General features: G+C 45.6%; 1 protein-coding gene across 2 annotated transcripts; it reads left to right on the forward strand.

The window, feature by feature from the left end:
- The first annotated feature begins 18 nt into the window (after positions 1–18).
- POPDC2 (popeye domain containing 2) lies at positions 19–15,648 on the forward strand. 2 transcript variants are annotated; one of them, XM_059163968.1, is made up of 4 exons: positions 19–1,343; positions 6,202–6,310; positions 10,394–10,925; positions 15,152–15,648. In XM_059163968.1, exons 1-3 carry the CDS (start codon positions 853–855, stop codon positions 10,880–10,882), a joined length of 1,089 nt encoding a protein of 362 aa, XP_059019951.1. In that variant the 5' UTR covers positions 19–852; the 3' UTR covers positions 10,883–10,925; positions 15,152–15,648. The 2 variants fall into 2 exon arrangements, with proteins under 2 accessions (XP_059019951.1, XP_059019952.1); XM_059163969.1 differs by having other exon boundaries at positions 10,394–10,784.
- The last annotated feature ends 7,283 nt before the right edge of the window (positions 15,649–22,931 follow it).

Consider the following 22,931-nt stretch of genomic DNA (forward strand, 5'->3'; position numbering starts at 1 on the left):
AATGCCTAGTGATGTTTATAATGTGACCTAATAAAGGCCTCCGAGGGTTTTTCCAGTTCTCACTGTTAGGATTTTTTCTTATAATAGTCCCCTACTTTCCTGCTTTGATGTGTCAGCCTACCTCAGGAGAGCCCCTAGCCCTCCCCACAGGCACCCTGAACAGTATCCTGCCTGAGGCGTTTGGTAAATTCTGGGCTCACTTTTCCTTTGTTCTCCCCTGCCTGACTCCCTGCCTCCGAGGTCTTGTCCTCTGGGGAGATAAGTTAAGTGCTCTGCCAGCCTGCTTGTGTGCCTGGCCTGTTTTTTCTCACTGCCAGTACCTCTTGGATTCCAATTCCAAACATGGTATCCATCTGGGGTCACCCTTTCTTCCGGTGCCAAGAGAGACGCATTCCAAATGGAACACAAGTGTGCCTCCCGTGCTGGGCTCTCCTCATTCTGGTTGGGGACAACAGAGCAGGATGTGGCCACTTTATCCCTCACAGCTTAAGTTTTCAGCTCCTGAGTCCTAGCTTTGCCTCGGGACATGTTAGCTTTTCTGCTGAGAGCCAAATGTGAAGACTGTCCTAAGAAACCTGGAGCCGAGTCAGCTTGCCAGAGCTCTGCGGACAGGGCCAGAGCCTTGCTGAAGGAAAGAGAGAGGGGAAAACAAATTTAAAAATCCTCCATGAAGTGTACTATGCTCTGCCGTTTATTCCCAAAGCTCCTGGAAGCATTCCTCTCAGGAAAGGTGGGCTTGGTGGCAAGAAGCCGGACGTGAGAAGACTCCTGGGAGGACCGATTAATCTACTTTCTGAATTTCCTCTGTGGGGACAGTCTCCGAGCCCTGCAAGGCTTTGGGGCGCCCTGAAGATGAGTGCTAACAGCAGCACCATGAGCCAGCTAATCTGGCAGGGCCCCGCGTGCGTTGGCTGGAAGCGGGACCTGGAAGGGGCCGTCTACCATCTGGCCAACTGCTTCTTGCTCCTGGGCTTCATGGGGGGCAGCGGGGTGTATGGATGCTTCTACCTCTTCGGCTTCTTGGGCACGGGCTACGTGTGCTGCGTGATGTGGGGTTGGTTGGATGCTTGTGGCCTGGACCTCATCCTCTGGAGCTTCCTGCTGGCCACAGCCTGCCTGCTCCAGCTGGCATACCTGATACACCGGCTGCGCAGGCGCGCCCTCCCCGAGGAGTTCGACGTCCTCTACAAGACGCTGTATCTACCCCTGCAGGTGCCTCTGCAGGTGTACAAGGAGATTGTTCACTGCTGTGAGGAGCAGGTCTTGACGCTGGCCACTGAGCAGACTTACGCTGTGGAGGGCGAGACCCCCATCAACCGCCTGTCCCTGCTCCTCTCCGGCCGGTAAGCTCCTACGTCACAGCTGGGCGTTTCCTCCCTCGGCCCATGCTTCTCGTTTCCTAGTGCGTCCCTTTCCATTCTGAGGCCCTTCCATTGACGGAAGGATGTGGCAAGTCAAACAAACAAAAACAGGTTTTTTTCTTCCCCAAGCGTGGGTTTGGTTCCTCTTTCTTAGCATTTTCCAAGAGGAAACAAGATCATGAGATAGCTTCTCAGTTGGCAGGAAGGACTGTGTGTGCCCTTGGTGCTGGGAGGTGTGGGCTGAGCGTCTCTTGAGCCTGGGTCTAAAATGGCCGCGCACATGCGCGCGCGCGCACACGTATTACACACACCGGTGGGTCATGCGTAAGCTGCCACAATGTCTGTGAGCTTTGAAAAAGTGGACCTTTTAATAAGGTTGATTTGTTCCTCCCAGATGTATTCAGTATTTCCTAAGTGCCAACTATGTGCAGGGAACAGTGAGGGCATCGAGGAAACGGCCCCAGTTATGTTGAGGCTATCCTATAAGAGTCTGTGGGGAAGCCATTTGGTGTACAAGCACATGGGGAGAGGGAATATTCCCTGTTCTCTTTTCCATTCCCAAGTGTTCTGTTGAGAGTCTTACAGACCACTGATCAAGTACCAAAAAGACCACACAGTGAAGGAGAAGTGATGCCCACACGTGTCTCATTGAGGATCTGGATCTGGTGGAGATACCTGGCTGATTCCTTCAGGCTGGGTGACAACAGAAATGAGCGGAAATGGTCTTAGTCACGATTAGTGTATGCTCAGTCAGCCCACACATGAGTGTTGGCCCTTGGCTGACATCTTCTGAACAAATACCACAGGCTCCATGCTGTCCATTTGGGAGGTGGTTGTGGAATCTTTGAAATATCACCCTAGTGGGACTTCTGTGTGGGGCTGAGCATCAAACAGTAAATGATGTAACCTGGTTCACTTGGGCTACCTCGGTGGAAAGCAAGCAAAGTATTTCAAAAGCTTTGTTTGCGGTTTCCTTCCCTGCTTTTTGGAGACAAGGAGAAGGAGATAGAAAAAATAAGGTAGTAATCTTATCAGAAGGCTTTAATTCCCAGGGTGGTGGGGGAAGAAACCAGATAAGACTGCCAACCACATACGGGGGAAAAAAAGAGTTTTAGAATGATGATGATGGTACTACAACAACTACTGGTAGCAATAATGTGCATTGCTGTCCTACTGTGTAGAATCAACAGTGTTAGGTATACATGTGATTTTGTTTGGACTCAGAGTCTTGGGTTGAATGATCTATGAGATTTTTGTGAGGAGACATTTCATTTATGAATAAAGTGAAGTGTAAACAAATGGAATTATCTGTAAACAAATACATGTGTAAATAGAAGTACATTATGACTGTTGCCAAAATGTTTGCCGCCTACAGTTCCATGCTTAAAATAAAAACAATCTGGGATGCCCAGGTGGCTCAGTCGGTTAAGGCTCAGGTCATGAGGAACCCAGAGAGACTGTGGACTCTGAGGAACAAACTGAGGGTTTTGGAAAGGAGGGGGTGGGGGAATGGATGAGCCTGGTGGGGGTATTAAGGAGGGCACATATTACATGGAGCAGTGAGTGTGGTGTATAAACAGTAAATCTTGGAACACTGAAAAAATAAAATTTAAAAAAAAAAAAAGTCCCAGGTCATGAGCCCAGGGTCTAGGAATTGAGTCCGCATCAGGCTCCTTGCTCAGTGGGGAGCCTGCTGCTCCCCCTGCTTCTCTGACAAATAAATAAATAAAATTCTTTTTAAAAATAAAATATAGACTACTTAAGAAATATTCTTCTTGGGGCGCCTGGTGGCTCAGTGGGTTAAGCCTCTGCCTTTGGCTCAGGTCATGATCTCAGGATCCTGGGATGGAGCCCCGCATTGGCTGTCTGCTCAGCAGGGAGCCTGCTTCCCCCTCTTTCTCTCTGCCTGCCTCTCTGCCTACTTGTGATCTCTCTCTCTCTGTCAAATAAATAAAATCTTAAAAAAGAAAAGAAAAGAAATGTTCTTCTTCAGGAGATTCAGGATGTTATTTGTTACCTATACCTTGTCCGTTCAAAGGAGCTGAGACAGGTGGGAGAAAGGCCTGCAGCACCTGTATGATGTACGATTATTATACGATATTTTAAATCCATTTTTAACATGATGAACTTGCCATGAATTTGTAGAAGACCTCTTCCCTGTGACAGGGAGAGGTGGGTTTGCCTCCTCAATGTGGCTTTTCCTAGTATATTTGGCATTAAAAACCAGAGTCATAAATTAGACAGTTTTTTTTTCCTTGCTTTTCAGGGTTTGGAGTAAGAGTTTTATTTGTTATATTTTAATGTCATTCTGTCTCAACTTTGCTAAGCTGGAGCTGGAAGAAGAGGTTTTCTGTCTGTGACCAGGCTCCAGTTTTTTTTTTTTTTTTAAAGAGTATTTTTTTTAAGATTTATTTTTTTAATTTGATGGAGAGAAATCACAAGTAGGCAGAGAGGCAGGCAGAGAGAGAGGGAGGAGGAAGCAGGCTCCCCGCTGAGCAGAGAACCCGACGTGGGGCTCGATCCCAGGACCCTGAGATCATGACCTGAGCCGAAGGCAGAGGCTTAACCTGCTGAGCCACCCAGGTGCCCCGACCAGGCTCCAGTTTTAAGGGAGAATCATTGTACCTCAGGTTGGTTCCAGTTGAGGTACCCAACACCTCAGAGCTGTGAACGAGAACTCTGTGCCAGGAAGTTGGGATTTATGGTGCAGACCTCCCCCATATCACATGCAGGCTCTCATCTGGAGCCCTTTGCTAAAACCTCAGATGCCCTTTCTGTTTTATTTTAATGTGTGCAACTAGTCCCTTTTAAGACTCAGAAAAACCAAGTGACTTCCCCAAAGTTTGTCACCTTGTTAAGCTAGGCTTACTGTTGGTGTGTTTCTGTTCTACAGAATTCTCTCGTGCACAGCCTCCTGGGCAGGCAGCTAACTGTCTAGGCTATTCAAGTGGGAGGACACACCTGTCATCCAGGGGTTCAAGAAGGAAGGAGAGGCTTAAATGATAAAAGGCATGATACACCAATTCAAGTGGCTTAAGGGAGCCCCTCAGGCTCATTAGATATTATACTTTAAATGATGTTTGCTCAAGTGGTCAGATCCCTTGCCTGAGGAGCTGGTAAGAGGATCTTACCTATTCAGCAACAGCCTTGTTTTCTCCTAATGTCTGTCTGTCTTCTGTATTCAGGAAGCTTTTCCTTGAGATGTTGGTCCCCTTTTATGGTGACATGAGTGAGTTCACACAATTTGTTCAATTGTTCCTTTCTTCTCTCCTTTCTCCCTCCATTCTTACCTTCCTTTCTTTCTTTTCCCCTTCCAAAAATATTTATTAAAAGCACTAGGGACTAAGGATCCAGTGTTAAAATATGAAAAATACTGCTCTTACTGTCTATCAAGAAAATCAATAATATTTGACATAGTGGTGAATCAAAGCATGATATTTCCAAGGAGAAACATAAGTGCACTCAGAGCATGTACCCGATGGAGCTACTTTTCTGGGGGAGGTCAACAAAACTTCCTGGAAGAAAGAATGTTTAGGCTGAGACCTGAGGAGAAGGTGGAGGTTGGGAAGAGATCCAGCCAGAGGGGACAGACTATGTGGGGAACCTGAGGTAGGAGAGCCTGGCACTTCATTTTCTCTTGTATCTTTTTATGACTCGGGGAAGTTCTGCCTAGCTGTCTCTCTAGATTACCTGGTTTTGTAGGAACACCTGTGTCTCTGCCATGGGGTACTATGGGCTGACACCACATCCATGGCTTGGCGTGAGAACTACATCCCCTTCTATCTTCCATCTTTAGGTTGTCAGACAAAAGGCAACAGCTTATTGGTGAAGGTCTTTGGTAATTTGTGTGCATGCGTGTGCGCAGGCATTCATTAGGAGCAAGATTTGGAGCGCTAATGTCCCATTTGGCCAGAACTTAATCACATGGCTATACCTAGCTGCAAGGGAGGTAGGGAAATGCGGTCTAGCCGAGCAAGCCCCGCTAAAACTCTGGCACTGCGGAGGAAAGGAAAGAGCAGATAGGGGAAAAGAGACTACCACACCACCACCTGTCCCCAACCCCATCGACTTCCCAGCATCCTGTTCGTTTTTCAAAAGTCAGCCCAGATGTCATCTTTGAGAATTCTACCACTTGAAGAGAACAAATCTCTCTCCCTCCTCTATTCTCCCGTTTCATAAAACCACACATGGACTTATAGGCAGTTATGGACACATATGTGATTTCCACTAAATTGTGAAATCCTTAAAGGCAAGGATTAGCTCATACCCATCTCTGCTTTTCCAGACCTCAGGACCCCAGGAGGTACTCATGCATATGTATTTAGCCAGTAAAGGTCCAGTAAAAAATGGAACAATAGCTCCTTCCCCTTGGACAGAGTGTACCTCAGAAATCTCTTTGTCTGCCCCCCCTTTGTTTGACAGAGACACCTCCTTTCCTGGTATAACTCAACCTTAGGGAGAGCTTGAAGCTGAAACTCTTGAGTTTTCTGGGGGAAAGAGGAAAAACCCATATAGGATCCTAATCATTTTCCATTTTTATTTTTTTTTATTTTTTAAAGATTTTACTTATTTATTTATTTAACAGAGAGACACACAGCGAGAGAAGGAACACAAGCGGAGTGGGAGAGGGAAAAGCGGGCTTCTCGCCAAGCAGGGACCCCAATGTGGGGCTCCACCGCAGGACCCTGGGATCAGGACCTGAGCCCAAGGCAGATAGATGTTAATGACTGAGCCACCCAGATGCCTCCTATTTTCCATTTTTAAATACATAATTTGGACGGAGGAGGGTTTAGGTGGCCACTTCCCTTTCTCCACATGGTCTCTTCTCTCCCTTTGCCAGAGTTCGTGTGAGCCAGGATGGGCAGTTTCTTCACTACATCTTCCCTTACCAGTTCATGGACTCTCCAGAGTGGGAATCTCTGCAGCCCTCTGAGGAGGGTGTGTTCCAGGTAATGGGGAGCCAGTGCCGGGACCGCCCCACCCTCTTCCACTGTGACCCAGGAATATGTCCCCCTCCATCCTTCCCCACTCACCTCTGTTCTTTGAACCACTGCCAATGTGAAGCTAGGGTGGGAGCGCTCTCCTTCTGTGGAAGGAGGGCCAGGGCTGTGGGTGGGGGTGTGGGGAGGTACTCATCCCCGAGAGGCCATGTCACTCCTATGCCCAAAATTCATGAAGACCACTGTGACCACAAAATAAAAACCCACACCCCTTAGAGAGTAACCTAAGACCTTTAGTGACATCTAGCCATGTCTCCAGCCCCTTCCTCCTTCACACTTTTTGCTCATACCAGGCATATGGAACAGAACAACTAGCACTTCCCTAAATACATCCCCCTGTTTTTGCAAGGACCATGCTTGACCCCTCCTGTACCTTCTATCTGAAATGCATTCCCCCCCTGTAAATGAGGCAATGGTATCTTAACTTCCTCTGAAGCTTGCCCAGATTGACCTCATGGGCTTCGAATCCCCACAGCTTCATGTTCCTGTCTCTGTGCCTTTCTATTCCTTCTACTTATGCTGACTGGGACACATTGCTCTCTGCTCTAACGATTTGGTTTCATTTCCTAACTCTTTGAGGTAGAAATCTGGGCTTCCTCTTCTCTCTGTTCCCAGGTTCCAAAGGACAGTACCCTGAACACAGTAGGTGTTCAATAAAGCTTTGCCAAACTGGCTTGGCAGAGGGCAGTTGGTGTCTCAGGGAACTCTATGAGGCAGTCACAGACATGCTCCAGGGTGGGGGCCTGGCTGCTTGGCCCCTGCTCTCTTCTCTGCCAGTCCTTCAAACCTCAGTTCCTTGCTTTGAAACTCTCACTTATTGACTGGCTAGTATGTGTCAGGCAGTAAATATTACATTGCCTTACTGATTCTCACCACAACCCTCTGGGGTGGATATTATCATTTTCCCATTTAACAGATAAGGACGTTGAGGCTCCAAAACATCAAGCAGTTTGCCCAAGGTCTTCATTCAGAAAATGGCAAAGTGAAGTTGCCTTGCTCTGCATTACTATTCTTTTTGAAAATGAGCGGGGCACCAAGAGAGTGAAGTACACACACACATACACACACACATACACACACACACACACACATACCCTATTACAGGGACTTCCCAGTCCAGATAGTTCACTACTACTGGGTTCCATGTGAATTTTACCACTTCTGTCGGGGACTCCCTCAAGCTAGTATATGAGCTAACCCCAGAATAGACACCTGCAAGGAAGGGCCACCTGGCTGGGCCTATTTCTGCCCCAGCCTGACTCCTGGCCCTGTGAGGACAGACCCTGAGAGGCAATCCCGATCCCACTGCTGGGCCACCAGCCATAGGCCTCCACTGATCCTGTTCCCCTTCCACCACGCACACCCCCACCCTCTCCAGCCAGCCGAGCAGCCTTCTGTGAGAACTCCTTCAGGCCCCTAAGAACCTCCGGGAAGGCAGAGTCAGGTCTTGAGCCAGCCAGACCAGCCTCTGTTCCTGACACCGACACCAAGGAACAGGTGGGGGATAAGCTGGGTGTCCTCCCCTAAGCGCTGCATGAAAGGAGAGACTATAACCCCAGATGGCCTCTCAGCCTGGAATGTAGCTACTGTCAGATTCCTCCCATTTATATTTTTAGTGCGCACCTCCTTTGGGAGCAATGAGATCCACACGTTCGCTATTGGCTCTGTAAAGTCCCATTTCCTCTTTGCAAATGTCAGGCATTGTCCTGAGTTATAGTTCATGCTGTCCTTGCCTTTTGCAGTTACAGTCTTTGTGAACTAATAGGGCAATCCACAGTGACTGAACCATAATTCTTATTGTGTTTACCACTAATGAATCAATGTTCCATCACACCTCTCAGCAATCCAATTAAATAAGAATTTATGGGCTATTCAGCACTGGGACCCTCTCGTTAGTCACCAAGAACATAGCATAGAGGGTATCGAACAGAAATCATCGTTATTTCTCCAATTTACGTCATGCCTTACTGGACCCAAACCCTCTTTCCATATGTTACTTCATTTAACCCACTTAACAAGACTCTGAAATGAGAATTAGACAAAAAAGCTGTCAAAACTTTATTAAAGACAAATGCATATATATATGGGAACCAGGCAATAAGCTGGGTCTTCTTCCTGAAGACCTGAAGACCTTTGAGGAAGGATTTTATACAGGACCTGTAAAAGTGACATTCAGTCGTTTTGCAGCATATAAGATTGGTGGTCTTTACCTGACTCATTCATTCACTTCAGTAATGTTTACTGAACAATTATTATACACAAGGCACTGCTAAAGTGCTTGGGATGTATCAGTGAACAGTACAGAGGAAGTTCCCTGCCTTCATGCAATTTTCATTCTAGTGGGGGAGATAAAAAATAAGCCATAGACATAATGAATAATTATGTAATATGTAAAGATAATGAGGGCTAGTTAAAAAAAAATAGAGTGGTATACAGGAGGTCTCATTGCAATTTTAAACAGGGTGATCATAGAAGTCTTTGTTGAGCAGGAGACATTTGAGCAAAGACCTGAGAGAGGTGATAGTGTGAGCTCTGAGAAACTGAGGGCATAACATATTAGAGAGAAGAGCCAGTGCAAAGGCCCTGTGGTGGAAGGGACTAGCATGTGTGAGGTACAGAAAGGACACCTGGAACAGAGAGAGGACAGGGGGAGAATAGCCAGAGAGGAAGTCAAAGATGGGATAAGGAATCACATCATGTACGGCTGGTGCATAAGTCTAAATAGAGCCAAAAGGATTTCCTATAATGTGTTGGATGTAGTGTGTGAGAGAGAAAGAAGATCAAGGAGGACTCTAAGGTTTTTGGTCTGAGCAACTGGTAAGATGGAGCTGCTCCTCAGTGGGGAGCCTGCTTCTCCCTCTACCTCTGCTGACCCCCACTGGAGCTCTCTCTTCTCAAATAAATAAGTAAAATCTTTTTAAAATTTTAAGAAATTATTGTGGCCAATCCGATTATTAAAAATTGTGTGATTTGGGGCCGCCTAGGTGGCTCAGTTGGTTAAACATCTGACTTTGGCTCAGGTCATGATCCCAGGGTTGGATCAGGTCCCACATCTGGTTTCCTGGTCAGTGGGGAGCCTGCTTCCCCCTCTGCCTACTGCTCCCCAGATTGTGTTCTCTCTCTCTCTCTCTGACAAATAAAGTCTTCTTAAAAAATTGTGTATTCTATACCCTGGCCCTTTACTATCCAGGCACATTTCTAGTTTAACCCTAGCTTTACCACCCATCATTGCTTTAACAAGGATTTATCAAGCACCTGCTCATATTGGGCACATTGCCTAGCCTGCAAGTGTAATTTTGCTTTGCGTCGTGTGCCCCTAGCGAGTGCTCAGAAATCCCTAGGTGGCTAAATAAATGGAGAGTGGGGTGCCCTCGACTTTCTGCTCCTCAGATCTCCTCTTCCTTCATGCCCTTCCTCTGACCTTAGCCATCAGATCTCTTTGATGAGTTGTTGTGGCCTCGTCAAGAGCAGCTTCCTGGGCCTGAATTCCAGGCGGGCATTCTGCCACGTGACGCAGCCTGGCCTGCCTAATCAGAAGCTCTTCTGTTAACTGAATTGCTTTCCAACCCATCCTTAATCCCTCTTGCAATATATTTATCCTGCTTTATTCTCAAAACAAACTGTCATCACCATGTCAGCCTATCTTCAGAGCAGTAAGAGGCCCCGTCTTTCTCACGAGATCCCAACAGACTCAGAATCTCCCTTCGCTGTTAACGGTATCAGCCGTGGGACCATAGACTGTGAGAGCTGAGGAGACTGGGCCTAGAGGCTGAGGCTCCAAGGGGGTGAAGGCCCCTTGGTGAATGGATGAGTGAGTGGATGGCTGGACCCAGGGCTCCTGACAAAGCCCCCCTCCGCATCACAAGTAAAAGTCATTCTCCATACCTCCTTCAGGCAAGGCCATGGCGGGCGCTGCCACAATTTCTTTAACAAAAGTAAAGCTGTTTTTTGAGTAACTCTATGTTTCTCTGTGCTAAGCATGGACACATAGTCTAATTCAAATCTTCACTCTCTTCTCCGGACCCCCCTCAGGTCACTCTGACTGCCGAGACCCCATGTAGCTACATTTCCTGGCCCCGGAAAAGTCTCCACCTTCTTTTGACCAAAGAGCGATACATTTCCCAACTCTTCTCAGCCCTGCTGGGCTATGACATCTCAGAGAAGCTCTACGCTCTCAATGACAAGCTCTTTGCCAAGTTTGGGCTGCGCTTCGACATCCGTCTCCCCAGCCTCTACCATGTCCTGGGTCCCACAGCCTCGGATACAGGGCCTGAGTCTGAGAAGGATGACGAGGAAGCTCGTGAACCAGCCTTGTGCACATCCACCCAGCAAACACCCCCTTGCTCTCCTCTTCCAATGGCCACCAGCCCTCCTGCACCTCCTTCCCGGGCCAGGTTGTCCCGACCCGACAGCGGCATCCTGGGTGAGGACTCCACCAGTCTGGTGCTGGAGGATTTTGAGGAGGTGTCGGGATCAGAATCGTTCATGGATTATAGGAGTGATGGGGAGTACATGAGGTGAGGGAGAACTAACACGGGCACGGCCACCCGGCTCAGGATCCTGTGTAAGTACTCAGAAGGCAGCTGGCACGCCTTCCTGCCAACAGTTGGCCTCCACTCGGCTTGTAAGGGCACAAAAACTCGTTCACAGAGCCTGTCCTCTCAGAGGACTCCCAGCAAGTGGCACTAACCCAACCTTGCAGTAGCAGCTCACTCCAGGTGCATGCAAGGCATGAGGGGATTTTTTTTTTTTTGACTCATTTTTTATTAAGTGTGATTGCATTTTGGAAAATGGGCTTGTTGACATTTTAAGCAATCAAATGATTGCAAAACTGTGAGTTTGTGCAGCGTTAAGGCCGTAGAGAGCGAGGGCTAAAGGGGATTTTATTTGTGGCATGTGTTTTAAATGGGGGTGGGGGAAGCTGACATGGTTCTAATTCCTATCAGTTCTTCCTAGTGTAGAGGCAGCTCTGAAAGCAATCACTGCTTGGATTGGCAGCTAGCTCTGAAAATCACAAATTTCAAAGAGGCTTGTGATAGAGGCTGATAACCCTGGGAGGAAAATGTCCCACCTTACTCTCGTCTTGCCCCGTGGAGAGATCTTGCTTATTCAGACAGACGACTGGATGCTGCTCTGTAACTATGATCATACGGGTATACAGCAGCCTGGCCTTCCCCTAACCTGTGTGAGGTGGATGGGCACAAATGTAGGAGGGCCTAACAGGAAGAGCAGGATTTCCCTCACAGCTCAGGAGAATGCACAAGAAAGCCTATATAGAGTAGTTCTGGGAAATGGTTGCTCTCGCATTGCTGTGACATTTTCCTCTGGGACTCCACCTAGCCATGGCGGAGGCCTGGCTTTTCCTGAGGAAAATCCCACTCTTGCCAGTTGGGAAGACATTTCCAAGTGTGTGTGTGATGCAGGGGCCTACGAGACCCGTCATCTTTTGGGAAGCACTGACAAATTTTTAAAGAAACTAGCCCGGGGAGGAAGGTTTCTAAGGTACACAAGGTGAATGAGTGAATGTATAGTCTGTAAGAACAAGTTATGTAAATGGTGAAAGAGGCTGGGGAGGCAAATGGTAAAAGTTAAATGTCTTGTTTCATAGACATGAATTTGTCATCTCCTGTAGTGCTAATGTCCCTAGACCCACAGATTCCATGGATCTATGCAGGACCCGAGATCACTCATTGCCTTCCTCCATTTGCACTGATCACTGTCCTACTTGTCCACTGTGCGAATTTTTGCCACCCTTCTCGTCCACCCCCATCCATGCGTGTGAGTCCTGTCCTGTGGCTCCCTCTCCTTGTCCAGCACGCCTACACACCTGTACACAGTCTTCACTCCCCGCAGCTCTTGGTGCTCTCGTGTTTCTCCTGGTTTCTTCTCTTTTCCTGTTTCTATTTGCTCTTCTTTCTTTCCTCTTTCTGACTTCTGCTTAGTCCTTGGTTGCCTCCATTTGCTGCTCAGAAGAAAAAAAGTCCTTTCTTCCCCTCCTCTCCTTCCTCCTCCTCCTCCTCCTTCTTCTTAGGTAATTTCTCCTCCCAGTATCTGTCCCTTACATTTTCCCCATTTTATCATTCATGTATTTCTCTATTACCTTCTTTTCCTCCCCCCCCCCCCGCATTTTCCTGCCTTGTTCTTTCTCCAAAATTACCCTGCACCCCCATCTTTGTCTTTAATCCATACTCTTCCAGGATCAGTACATCTCCCTCTGCTACAGATAAAACCATTTGAGTGAAGGTGTGAACATTCCCAGGTGTGGGTGGCTACACATTTCCGGCACAAATTTTCCCAGACATTAGAAAGCAGCATGATAAACAGAAAGAGCCAGACTAGGCACCTGCAGTCCTGCCTGGCTTCTGTGTCTGGGCCTGCTACTTTTTACAAACCACACAACCTCACCACACCTCCCTTTCTGCGTTTGAGTGTGTTGGACCAGCTGGACCCCAAGGTCTCAGTGGATTTATGTAAGAGGGCAATGGATGAGTTGTTCCTAGGAGGAAAATAGAAACAGGCAGCAGTATAAGGGACATAGGCCGCAGAGCTTCCGAGTGTCTTTCAGCAAGAACCCTCTGCCGTATTTCACTACAGCTTCTCTTTTGACTTGGGATTGTCCTCCTTGCTGAATGATGGGTCCTGCTTGATTAGAAGTCCCCTCCATGCTGCATGAAGAGCCTACCCCCTACCATGTGATGACAAGTGCAGATGTTCTAAGTGAAAGAAGGTCACCACTCAGTCTCCAAGCCCCTCCGCCCTTAAGACTCCCACACGAAATACCCTTTTGCCAATCCAGCTTTTTCTGAGAAAACTGCTCATATAACCACCTTTCTAAAGTATTGGTATTGGCAGTGTAAAGAGAGTCAGCTTTTTAATGTTTGTTTATTTAGGTAATAGAAAGGGGGGAAAACATTATTTATTTCCAAACTACAGAATTTTGAAAACCTGGTCAAGTTGTACAAATTTCAGATGACTTTCCATTCAGTCTGTGATCATGGGATCCTTTTCTGGAATTGTGTTGTGGGGTGCTTGGTTTGACTTAATTTGCCATTAGAACCCTTCTAGGGCTATTCCTTTACTGAGTAAGCAGAGTCCCTTGTGATAAGTAGCAGTATACTACTGTGTCCTTTATAACACAAGGCACAACTCACCCTCTGTGCTGGGCCCTTACCAGCATTGTAAGCTCAGTGCTGTTCGTCCTGGCACAGCACTTACGTAAGAGGCAGGAAGCTGGCTGCATTGGGGCTCATTGAGAATGAAAGGGCTTCATCACATTGACACAGGGTTTGTCCCTCACACCAGGACTGGCTAAAAATAGTCTGGGCTTCCGATAGAGCTCTCTTTGGAAGACAGTGCATCTTTTAGTCTCATGGTGCCCAGAATTGAATGTTGCTTTTTTTAATGCCAAGCAGCACTGCACCATAAGGCACTCAAGCAGGGTCTTCCGGTCAGACCTCACCTTAACCCGGCCTTCACGACACACTTGGGTCCTGCGGACACTCTCCAGAATGTTCCATTAAGTGTTTTCCTTACAGGAGATGCTCGGTGAATGCAACTCTGGAATGAGCAAAGAAGTCAGAGAGTTTGTGTCTGCTGGCACAAATTAATTGAACGCTGTTTAATTTTGGCCAATTTTTTTTTAAAGATTTTATTTATTTATTTGAGAGAGACAGTGAGAGAGAACATGAGCGAGGAGAAGGTCAGAGGGAGAAGCAGACTCCCCATGGAGCTAGGAGCCCGATGTGGGACTCGATCCCGGGACTCCAGGATCATGACCTGAGCCGAAGGCAGTCATCCAACCAACTGAGCCACCCAGGCGCCCCTAATTTTGGCCAATTTTGATTATGTTTTCAAGTTATTCTGAAAACTCTGTGATTTGAAAGTAGAAGCCATATGTTGCTGCCTTTCTCCCTATTATTTAAATTAAAAAGCAAGCAAATGATAAGCAGATTACAATAGGGAGGCTAATTGTGATCAGGGAAGGAGCACACAATCAACTGGCCAGACCCTCACCTCCTTTGTAAGGTTCATTGGTTCAGAGGGAGACAGAATACTGTCACACTATACCCACTCTGTTGATTCTCTACTCATCACATGTAGCTTCTCTCTATGACGGCTCTAAGGTGCTGGTGTAGCTGTCAGTTTTGTTAAACAGCACTTTTCTCACAGAAACCACTGGAAAGACTCCTGGAGCGGACAACGTGCCCCTGACCGTGGCATGGCAGAAACTGCCGCGGGGCCTCGGGTTCTGGGTCTCTGAAGGTAGCACCCCTCCCCCCTGCCAAGGCCCCGTATTGTGTCGGCTCAGCAAGAGGCAGTGGCTCCCTGCCAGCCCCCTGACTCACAGCCTCCTGTCCCCCCTGCCCAATCCGTTGTTCTCCCACTTGTGTTGTACTAGCCTCATTCACCTACCCCTCCCTTTGTGAAAATAAAAGACACGGTCCTCATTAAAGCCATCATTCTGCCATACAGATGTTTTGGAAACCCATTCAGTAGCGCCAGATAAGAAGTAGAGCTCTACAGATTCTTCACAGGAAGCACCAGGAGTTGATCTCTTGGTTTCTGCCCCCATAAAACAAGAGGTTGGGCTAAATAACTTCAAAGCGGGTTCATCATCATACTCTAGAAGAAATGATTCAAGGCTACAACTGCCCCTAACATGTCAGGCCTTGGATACAGCTGAAACAGTGGGAATTAGCAGAAGAAGATAAAACGGGACAGAACAATGGGAAGTGAGGCAAGCTAGCTGGAGAGACAGTGCTGAAATCCTTCCTCTTTTTCTTTCCACAGCTTCTAGAACTCCTCTCCACAGTTACTCTCAAGCTATGTCCAGGGGACAGGCCCCCTTGGCTCCAACCCACACTCCTGAACTTTAAGGATCCATGGACTGTCTTTTTCTCTGGCCACACAAATCTTCACAGGAAGCTCACTGGAGTGCACACCCCGTCTTACCCACTGGAGGGCTCACGGGCCAGGTCCGGGCAGGCTCAGGAGACATCGGTGCTGCAGCAACAGGAGGGCCCCCAGCAACTTGTAGAAATTTGCCCTCACCAGCCTTCCTTCCAGGAGGAGGCACACAGAAGTGCAAAACCACTGATTACATCCTTCACAAACTGCAGAATCTTGGGCAAGTTCCACAGGCTCTCTGAGCCTCCCCTGTAAAGTTGGGACTTAGAAAACCCATCTCACAAGGTTGTTGTGAGCATCAGATGAGATGACTTAGGTAATGCACCTCAGACATGGCGTGGCACCTCGGGAGCACTCAATAAATCACTCCATTTATTTTCCCTGATGTTTCTTTGAACTATCGGGAAGGGTCTCTGAAGCCAGCTAGACCAGAACTTTTCATGATTTGCTTATTCATTTGGTTGGGGGGTTTTTTACCATTAGATTTAATTTATGGAAGTAGAAATTAAAAACCTAGTTTTCCTTTAAGCTTTGAAGTTCAACTTAAAAATCTCTTGCTCTCTTTAGGAGCCTAGCATTAAACAATAATTTTTTAGGGGGACTTCAACAAACTCAGTTAATTAAATTTCCTTAAACATTTTAAAGTGGGTTTATCAATTTAACACATTTTATTTTACTTTTTCCCTAAATATTTCAACACATATTTTGTTATCCATTGGCATATAACATTCATACTTGAAACAGTGACTTAAGATAGTTTATTTTGCTGATGTACGTGGGGCTCAACTGGGCCCTGCTGGGCTGTTGTCACTCAAGGTCTCTCATGCTGTCATGTTCAGATAGTGGCTCAGGCTAGTGTCACCTCCAAGACTTCTTCACTCGTGTTTGAGGCCCAGTCTGGGGACACACACCCAGCTGGGAGTCCTTGGGCATCTCCCTCTTTCTCTCTCCCAAGAGTTTGTTCATTGTGTTGCTGTTTGCAAAATTGCTGTTGCAATCATTTGTTGCATGAATAGACCTAGTATATTTATCCATTCTACTGCTAATAGGCATTTGGGTTGTGAAATTACTCAAATGTTGGGTACATGTATGTTCAACCACAGTAAATACTGCCAATCAGTTCCCTAAGTGATTGTACCAATTAATATTTCCACCAGCATGTGAGAGTTCTAGATGTTTCACATCTGGCATGTAAGAGTTCTAGATGTTTTACTTCTGGCATGTGAGAGTTCTAGATGTTTCACATCTGGCATGTGAGAGTTCTAGATGTTTTGCATCCGGCATGTGAGAGTTCTAGATGTCTCGCTTCTGGCATGTGAGAGTTCTAGATGTTTCGCATCTGGCATGTGAGAGTTCTAGGTGTTTCACATCCTCCCAATTGTTGTCCTTGTCATTTAAAAAAATACTTTATCCATTGGGTGTAGGTAGCAGCATACTGTTGTAGTTTTCATTTAAGGGAAATTTTCATTTCTCTAAAGAGCAATAAGGTTGAGTACTTTTTCATGTTTTTATTAGCCATATAGATATCCTCTATTGTGAAGTGTCTATTCTTATTCTTGCCCATTTCTCTATTCATTTATATGCTTTTGCTTATCTACTTAAAAGAATTCTTTAAATATTCAAATTAAAAGTCCTTCACTGCTTATATATATTCAAATATATTCTCCCACTTTGTGAATCTTCTCTTTTTTCTATAAATCATGTCTTTTTAAAAGTTTTATTTATTTATTTATTTGAGAGAGAGAGAACATGAGTGAACAGAAGGAGAAGAACAGAAGGAGAGAATCTCAAGCAGACTCCCCACTGAGTGTGGAGTTCAACTGGGGGCTCAATCCCACAACCCATGATGAGGCCATGACTTACACTGAAATCACCTGCAGTCAGGCACTTAACCGACTAAGTCACACAGTTGCCCCTGAACATATGTTCTTAGTTTCTGTATAGTTATTTATCCTTTTTTTTTCTCTATCATTAGTCCTTTCTGTGTCATGCTTAAGCAATCTTTTCCTCCCCTGAAGATATTCTTCTGCTACCCTCTAGATGTTTTATTGTTCTGCATTTCACAGTTAGACCTACAGTCAACCTGGATTTGATTTTTGTGTATGGTATGGTATGAAATAAGGATTAAATTCTTTATTTTCGGGACGCCTGGGTGGCTCAGTTGGTTGGACGACTGCCTTCGGCTCAGGTCATGATCCCAGAGTCCCGGAATCGAGTCCCGCATCGGGCTCTCACTCCATGGGGAGTCTGCTTCGCTCTCTGACCTTCTCCTCGCTCATGCTCTCTCTATCTCTCTTTCAAATAAATAAATAAAATCTTTTAAAAAAATTATTTATTTCCAGTGGCTATCCAATAGACTGAGCACTATTTACTATTTATCCCATCCCCCAAAGTGTCCAGTGTCCCCTTTGTCATAAATCAAATGTTTAAATAACTTACAAATTCTAATCATTAATCCAGAGTCTTCAGGATTTTCTATAGATTCAAATATATCATCTCTAATTAATGATGGTTTTATTTCTTCCTTCCTAACCTATACCTTCCCTTTCTTCCTTTCTCCTCCTTCTTTTTCTTTTGATGCCTTGTTGTGCTGGATAGGCCCTCCAGTACAGAGTTGAATGGAAGGGATAATGAAGACATCCTTCTCTCATATCTGACCTTAAGGAAAACGTTTTCAGTATTTTATCATCAAGTATGATGTGTGTTATTAGGTTTTTACAATAGCCCTATCAGATTAATGAAGTTCTATTCCTAATCTGCTTAGGGTTTTTTTTTTTTTTAAATCATGGATAAGTATAGAATTGCATTAAATGGTTTTCTACACTTATCGAGATTTTTCTCCCTACTCCTGTTAATGAATTCCATTAATAGTTATGTGATTTTTAAAGTAACCTTGTATCCTGGAGCAAATCCAATTGTATTACATGATATTTTCATCTTTGCCTATTTCTGAACTTAGTTTGTAAGTTGTTTTTTTTTTTTTTTTTTTTAGGAATTTTGCATCTATGCATTTTGTAGTATCGTTGTCAGGTTTGATATCAGGGTTATGCTGATTTTCTAAAAAGAATTAGGGAGTATTCTCTTTCTTCCTTCCTATTCTTTGGAAGAGATCTTCAAACCAAACAGCTTCATAACTCTTGAGTACCACCCACCCACATTACCTCCTACTCTGCCTTCTTTCCACTCAGTTGCTCAGGCCCAGAACCTTGGAGTCTTTCCCCCTGTCTTAGTTCTAGCTTCAAAATGGGTACATGTATGTTCACCACCTTCACTGCCACCACTAATTTCAAGCTACCATTTCTTTCATACCTAGATTAACTTCAATAGACTTAGAACTGGTCGCCCCTCCCATCTCTCCCCTTTCTCCTCCCTATAATCTATTGTATACACAGCAAAGTGGCCATTTAAACATGAATATGATCTCATCACTCTCTTGCTCCAAATTTCAAATGGCTTCCAATTATACTCAGAATAAAATCCAGACTTCTTACCATGTGATATTAGGATCAGTCTATTATGACTTGATAGCACAAAGGTTTATTTCTCTCTTAAAGTCTGCGTAGAGTCTGCATGACTCATGAGGGTAACCGTCATCGTGTTGCAACTTGGTGATTCAATCTACTTTTGACCTTCTGGCTCTGTCCCCTGCAAAAAGAAACAGTTTGACATTCCGGTGCTGGCTTTTTGATGCTGTGGCCCAGAAGGGAGACAAATCACTTCTGTCCAGAGTCCACTGACTAAAGATAGTCACACGGACTCATTTAATAATCAACTTTGTGCTTTGCTGATTAAAGAGACTGGCGAATGTGAGGAAGCAAAAGGCATGATTGGCGAGTCCTATTCTTTCGGCCGCTTACAAGCCAGAAAGCCCTACCTGCCTGTCCTTCAGCTATATTACATTCTGATCTCATTCTTATGTATACTGTTTCAGCCACACTGTGCTTTTGAGGGCCCGTCAGGCATATCTAGCTTCTTTCTATATTACGGTCTTTACAGGGGGGTTTTCTCTCTGAAATGCTTATCCCTCCCAACTTCTCCTGGCTGACTTTTTCTGGCCATTCCGTTATCAGCTGCTGTCACCATCCCAGCTAAAATACCCACTCACCTCACCGTCACCTTCTGTCCCCTTGTTCTGCTTGGACTTTCTTCAGAGTCTTATTTTCTCCTCCCTCTCCTTTTGGGATTCCAATTATGTGCTTGATAGAACTGTTAAGTGTGTTCCCCAGAGCTCTTACGATCTTTTCTCAGTTTTTCTTTCTGAAATTACACTGTGTATTTCTTTTCTTGTTTTGATGAAGTCCCAGAACCTAAGTCAGGTTCGGTGGGGTGAGGTTCGGAGCTGATGACTAAAGAAAGAATTCTTAAGACATCTTTGGTGCAAAATGGTGGTTTATTAAAGCACGGGGACAGGACCCGTGGGCAGGAAGAGCTGCTGCCGCCCCGGGTTGTGAGGAGTGGTTGGTTATATACACAGGAGTTGGGTAGGTGAGGACAAAGGGGTGTTCAGAAGGGCTATTGGGGCAAAGAATACTATCAGGATATTGAAGGCCTGGTTACTATCAAGTAAAGACAATTGGGAGTCTGGTGGAATGTTACATTCCTGCTATCAAGCATCCTTGTTAATGAGATTTAGGTTTAGAAGAAATTTAACTTTATTTACTTTTCCTTCTACCTCCGCCTCCTTCGGTTTTTTTTATGGAGGGGAGGGTGACATTAGGCTTGAGGAACTGAGTTCTGTGTCTTTGGAAATTGGGCTATTGATAAGGTAACTTCTTTGTTGTAATCTCAAGGACATTTGCAAACCAAGGGAGACTCCTGTCTAGCAGGATTGTGATCTCAGCAAGTTAACTATTTATCATTTTATGGCAGTCAGGGGTGCCTGAGGAATGCTACACATATGGAGGGGAGCGGATGAAGGGGGGGGTGCAAGGCGCCAGCTTTTGCTTTGTCCTCAGCCAGCCTCCTGCTCCCTCATCAGTTTGAGTTCTCTCTTCCCTCTATATTTCACAATGTAGTTCTCCCTTGTCCATTTTGAGAAATTTGATAGCTCTCTTGTCAGCCCGTGGGGGCTACTGTGGAGAATGAAAAAAGCAATAAACAAACAACAAAAAAGCTCCTGCATTGTAAACGGAGACTCAGTGTTACCTGGCCGCCCCTCAAGCTAGAGGATGAGGACCGCCCCACCAGGGCTATTGTTACGTACATGTGATGCATACCAGAGGCTTCACAGGTTGGGATATTCTTTTAATGTGTGCATTGTTTTTGGCTTTGTTTTAAAATATTTTATTTATTTGAGAGAGAGAGTGAGCATGCACGAGAGGAAGAACAGAGGGAGAGACACAAGCAGGTTCTGTCCTGATTGTGAAGCCTACTGTGGGGCTCGATCCCAGGACCCCAAAACATGACCTAAGCTGAAATCAATAGTCACTCGCTTAACCCACCTGAGCCACCCAGGCACACCGTCTTTGTTTTTAAAAGGAATAGACCTTACCTGGTAGATAATAAAAACCTGCTTTTATTATCTAATGGTATATGGAATGGCAAAGATACCTGGATTCCTATAAGATTCTTAGATAAATTTGCAGATTTTTAAAAATTAAACACAATACATCTTTATGTATTTGAAATATAGCATGACATGTTGGTACAAGGCATCTTATTTACTCAGTCTATGGAAAATTCTTGACATGATTTGTGAGCCTCCTACACTAACCCCACACTAGAGGTATATACACATGAAAAGAAAATTTGGGGGGTATAGCTTAATATTTTCATCAATAAAGTCTGACAGAGAGTCAGATTTGTTCTAAGAAGAAGATAGTAAATACCCTTTAATCTCATGAATACTTATTAAATATCCACTTGTTGTCAAATACTATGCTGGACACAACATACTTCGGTAGGTAAATCAATCATGGTGTCTGTCCTGAAGGAACTTGAGCTTTACAAAGGAGAGACATGAACCATAGGCACCATGTTCTCCCCCACCCCACAAGGCTTAACTCCTCCAAGGATTAATCTTTTCCCAGAAGACTCCTCAGTCCCTGTTTAAATAGGCTTCTTGTGGTCCATTAATAGTTTCAGATGTAGCTGGATCCCTGACGCATATACAAATAAGCACTATGTCAGTCCATTGTGGAAAACATTACATTAGCATTTAAAACCACTATATGACTTATAGAAGTTCAGCAGAAGATACCACTTCCTGTTTCTGGAATCAGGGGGTGTTCATGATGAAGCGGACTTTGAGCTGTGCCTTGAAAGAGTTAAACAAGGTAGAAGCAATCAAGGGGAAAGAAATAATTAAGTCAAAGACCCAAGGCTGGAAGGTATAAGGAAAGCACAGCTGGAGAAGAGAACCAATGGCTCTCAGTGACCAGGTGTGGAATCTGAGCTCTCATCAAAAGGCAGTAGGAAGTGAGCAGGAAAATGGTGCATCCCAGAGCAGTGCTGAGGGAGGTTGCATTGAGAGCATCCCATGGAGGCTGGCAGCATATAGCTATTTCATATACATTCACGTTCTGAGAGACTTGAGAATATGAAGCCAGGAGAACAATGTTGGCCATTGAAATGGTCAGTGAGGTTGGGAGGTACCAAGGGCCAAAACATAGGATGGTGTCGGCAACAGAGGGGCAGACACCTGAGAGAAAGCCTGGGGAGAACTTCCTGGGAGAGGAGTCAAATTCATCTTAGAGGTTCTGCATCTTCTTCTCCATTTATTCTCGACACCCTAGGTTCCTACAGCCTCCCCTACAAATCTTCACTGAAAAATTTCTCAGGGGTTTCACTTCTAATTGGCATAGAAGTCATATATTAACACGTCTCCCACTCAGAAATTTCCCTGGAGATCACAGGATTTTATTTCACTTTTGGTTCACCTCTTTGACGTGATCCTTACCAAGGGTCGTTTTCCACATAGCACATGATTGCCGACTATCGACTGCCAACTGACGGTTTCTCAACAGCCTGGAATTGCCCTCGGCCCAACCAACCCTCTGCTCTGAGTCCAATTCATCTGTCAAGGCTAGTACAAATGTCTCCTCCCCTTCCACACTGTCCCTGCCATCTGCCGCACCTCTGTCAGCATTAACCTGTCCCTCCAGGACTCTCAGAGTCCGCTGGGACCACCTCCCTCAGCTCTCATCTTCCTCCAGACTTCCTCTCCTGGTGCTTGAGGGCTGGGCGGATTCTTACTCACTGCCCTGGTCCCAGCACCTTACACAGTGCCGTGTGCCTGGCATTTAGTTGGTAAGTGTTAGATCTTTGTGAAACTCAGCCGCTGAACATTTCAACAAGGGGTCAGATTAGGATTTTAGAAACTTCTAGTTCCACCTACCAGTGTTCTTTTCTTCTGCCCCCATTCAAGCTAGGACACTTTGTCTTTGACTCATGTGTGACTGAGGAAGGAGATCCTTTCTGTGTGGTTTCTGAGGAACTCAGGCCTGCTGCCGCGTGTCTCCTGCCTGTAGACTGCTTACTCCGCTTGCCTGCCCCTCCTCGAAGCGGGAACATTGCTCACCCACGTTGCTCACCACTAATTTCTCCAGTGTGGTTTCTTCTCTTTTCCCTGAGCTGTGTTTCTTGTAACCTGATCCCTCGCTCTTCACCATATACCTTCTATTTCTCTTCTCCTTTTTCACCTTCTGGAAGTCTCAAATTATTT

This window comes from Mustela lutreola, chromosome 2 (assembly GCF_030435805.1).
Source record: "Mustela lutreola isolate mMusLut2 chromosome 2, mMusLut2.pri, whole genome shotgun sequence".
In the NCBI taxonomy this organism is placed as follows: Eukaryota; Metazoa; Chordata; class Mammalia; order Carnivora; family Mustelidae; genus Mustela; species Mustela lutreola.